Here is a 3898-nt window from a genome sequence, read left to right as displayed (position 1 = left end):
AGGCACGATTCATCACAGTTGGTATTAGAGCAAACATATAGAGTTGTGCCCACTGCTGGTTGTAAAGCTCAGGAAGTCACGCATCAAGTTTGCAAGTTTTTATGGTTTTAAATGCATTAAGTGTTAAGTACGAGTTTCTTAAACTACATGTTTAAGTTTTGAACCATTTTAACATGTTATATGAGTAGTTTGGTTATCCATGTTGGTTACGTGTTAGATTACATTATGAAACCACATGCCTTCTAGACATATGGTTAACCATGAGGGCCATGAGACTCGTGATGAGCAGAGAGCTTCCCTTCCACGTCCACCACCAAACCTTTAGGCTCGGATGCTTGCGGAAATGACTCATTTTTTTGCGCAGTTTGCGAGGAACAACACTGAGGTGGATAGAAGGACGAGGCGTGAGGCAGTGTATAAGAGATTGCATAAGATGTACCTTAAGGATTTTTAGGGTTCAACTGATCCTATGGTAGCCGATGGATGAATTAAGTCCATAGAGGTGATCTAAACCTTTATGGAGCTGTATGATGCTGACAGAGTTAGGTGCGCTACTTATTTGCTGAAGGATGATGCTCGATTATGGTGGGAAGGAGCATCAGTGTCGGTGAATCTGCAGACCCTAACGTGGGAATACTTCAAGGAGGTATTCTACTCCAAGTACTTCATCGATGAGGTACGATTCCGACTGACTAGGTAGTTTATGACGTTGAGGCAGGGAGAACGCAGTGTGGCGGAGTTCATGAGGAATTTCGAGTAGGGGTGTCACTTCATGCCCTTGATAGCTAATGATGCTAGGGAGAAGCCGAGGCACTTTATGGATGGATTACTATCGATCTTGCACCGTGATGTTTGCATAGCTGGTCCTCCTACTTATGCAGTTGTTGTGATCAGGGATTTGGTGTCTAAATAGGATCAGAAGGACATCGAGATTTACAAGCAGGGCAAGAGGCCTTTACAGGCGCCTCAACGACAGTTTCAGCAACCAGCTAAGAAGCTGTTTCAAGGGCCTAGCAAAGGGAAAGCACATCAACCACAGAAGAGGGCTAATAAGAATCCTACTGAATATCCGGTGTGCCTAAACTGCAGTCGCAAGCATGAAGGAGAGCGTATATGGAGTTCAGGAAAGCTCTTCAAGTGTGGATCTTCTGACCACATGCTAAAGAATCGTCCACAGTGGAAGCAGCCGACTCAGGGCCAAGTCTTTGTGATGCATGTTGAGGAGACGGACCCAGACACTACACTCTTGACAGATAATATGATTTATTCAGTACTGTATTATTTATTGGAATTTATTATGCATGGTTCAAAATTTTGGGTATAATAGGAGGCTAATTTTCGAAATTTACATGAGAAGTCTAGGATAGTGAATTCAGCCTGTGCATGAGATTAAGTTTAGTCCTTTTTTTGGGTTGTTAAATTGAGTGTATGTTAATATTATTTCAGGAAGGATCTATATAGCGGGGATAGCCACAAATGCTCTGTTAGATTCCGGGGCTACTCATTCTTTTATATCATAGGGATTCGTGGGTTATTTGTACTTAAAGCTCACTAGAATGGATGTGAGTTATTCTGTGACCTTTCCATCTGAGGAGAAATTGTCTACTTCTAGTGTGGTTAGAGAATTGAGTCTCAAGCTACAGGGCCACATAGCCTACACTGACCTTATAGTATTTCCGATGCCCGAGTTTGACATCATTTTAGGGATGGATTGGTTGTCAAAGAATGGAGTGACGATTGACTTCGAACAAAAATCAGTGAGGGTCAGACCATTGGCGAGGATGAGTTTGTATTCAAGCCAAGTGCACACAACAAAATGCCTCAGATTATATCATATCTCAGGCGAAGAAGCTTATGCTTAAGGGGTGTCAAGCAGTTTTGGCGAAAATTATTTGAACCCCTGCTAATACCAATCATACAGTAGCAGACGTCCCAGTTGTTAGAGATTTTTCTGATGTATTTCCTAACGATGTAGTGGGTATCCCACCTGAGCATGAGGTGGAGTTTTCCATTGATATTATGCCAGGTACCGTGCCAATATACAAGGAACTGTATCGCTTAGTACCCTCCGAGATGAATGAGCTCAAATAACAAATACAGGAGCTACTAGATAAAGGATTCATACGCCTAGTTGTTCACCTTGGGGAGCAACAGTGCTCTTCGGGAAGAAGAAGAATAGAAGCATGAGGCTTTGCATCGACTACTGAGAGCTGAATAGAGTTACAGTGAAGAATAGGTACCCACTGCCTAGGATCAAGGACTTATTCGATCAATTGCAATGAGCTTCTGTGTTTTCCAAGATAGATTTTTGCTCCGGTATCATCAGCTAAGAGTAAAGGATGCAGATGTGCACAAGACAGTCTTCAGAACTCACTATGGACATTACGAGTTCCTAGTAATAACGTTTGGATTGATCATCAGCTAAGAGTAAAGGATGCAGATGTGCACAAGACAGTCTTCAGAACTCACTATGGACATTACGAGTTCCTAGTAATAACGTTTGGATTGACAAATGCTCCAACTATCTTCATGGATCTCATGAATTGCGTATTTCATCCTTACTTGAACCAGTTTGTCATCATATTCATTGATGACATCCTCATTTATTCGAAAAACCAGGAGGAGCATGGCCAGCATCTGCGTACCGCATTGCAAGAATTACAGAATTGGAAGTTGTTTGCAAAGTTCAGCAAGTGTGAATTTTGGTTAGAGAAAGTGTCATTTTTGGGACATGTTATCTCTAGCAGTGACATTGAAGTTGACCCACCCAAGGTAGAAACAGTGAAGGAATGGGTTTAACCGAAGAACACACCAGAGATCCACGGTTTCTTGAGACTAGTGGGTTACTAAAGAAAATTCATTCATGGAATTTCTTCTATTGTAGTGCCACTCACCTCATTGACAAAAAAGATTGCCAAGTTTATATGGAGTGCTGACTGCCAGAAGAGTTTCGACACTTTGAAGTAAACTCTTATAACAGCACCAGTATTAGCCATGCCACAAGGGCAAGGCAACTTTGTGTTGTAGACCGATGCTTCTAAGTTCAGATTAGGCGCCGTAATGATGCAGCATGTTCGAGTAATCTCATATGCCTTCAGACAGTTGAAGGTGCACGAAAAGAATTATATGACTCATGATTTGGAGTTAGCTGACGTGGTCTTTGCTTTGAAAATATGGAGACACTACTTGTATGGTGAGAAATGTCAGATATTTACTGATCACAAGATCCTCAAATATTTCTTCACTTAGAAGGAATTGAACATGTGACAGAGGTGGTGGCTAGAGTTGGTGAAATATTATGACTGCGACATCAGCTATCATCCGGGAAAAGACAGTGTAGTCGCTGATGCCTTGAGTAGAAAAGCAGGAGTTATAGCACAACTGTCGGTTCAGAGACCTCTACAGCTAGAGATGCAGAAGTTTGATCTCGAGGTTTTTTCCAGGGGCAGAGCTCCTAGTTTATCCACATTAACATTGCAGTCCACTTTGATAGACCGTATTCGTAGTGGACAGTCATCTGATGAGCAATTGTAGAAATGTCGATCAAGAGATGAATCTAAGGGTCGTAAGCTTTATACAATTAGCGATGAGAATGTAAGGTATAAAAAAGGATTTAGATACCTAGAGATGTGTAAGGTCTAGGAATTTAAATCAAGTAACCTGAATACATGCAATCTAGGGATTTATTTAAATATGGGTTTAATTATTTTTTTATGCATGATTATTGCATGGTAGAATTTATTTCATGAAATTTTAAAAGTTCATGCATTAGGGTTTCTAGATGTATGTCGCGCTCGAACGAGAAACGGAAACCAGGGAATTATCAGGAAAATTATTTTTTATTACATGATTAATTTTTATTAATTATTATAAGGTGTTTTAAAGGTATTTTTCAAGA

At 40.8% G+C, this 3898-nt stretch overlaps 1 protein-coding gene across 1 annotated transcript; it reads left to right on the top strand.

The window, feature by feature from the left end:
* The first annotated feature begins 343 nt into the window (after positions 1-343).
* On the top strand, positions 344-3534 carry LOC140824101 (uncharacterized). Its single transcript, XM_073185699.1, has 5 exons — positions 344-435; positions 541-676; positions 914-1201; positions 1521-1670; positions 3271-3534. The coding sequence occupies exons 1-5, from the start codon at positions 344-346 to the stop codon at positions 3532-3534; spliced, it is 930 nt and encodes a 309-aa protein (XP_073041800.1).
* Positions 3535-3898: the final 364 nt, after the last annotated feature.

The sequence above is a fragment of the Primulina eburnea genome, chromosome 2 (assembly GCF_022965805.1).
Source record: "Primulina eburnea isolate SZY01 chromosome 2, ASM2296580v1, whole genome shotgun sequence".
NCBI classification, from domain to species: domain Eukaryota; kingdom Viridiplantae; phylum Streptophyta; class Magnoliopsida; order Lamiales; family Gesneriaceae; genus Primulina; species Primulina eburnea.
This window is presented reverse-complemented; position numbering and strand designations above follow the sequence as displayed.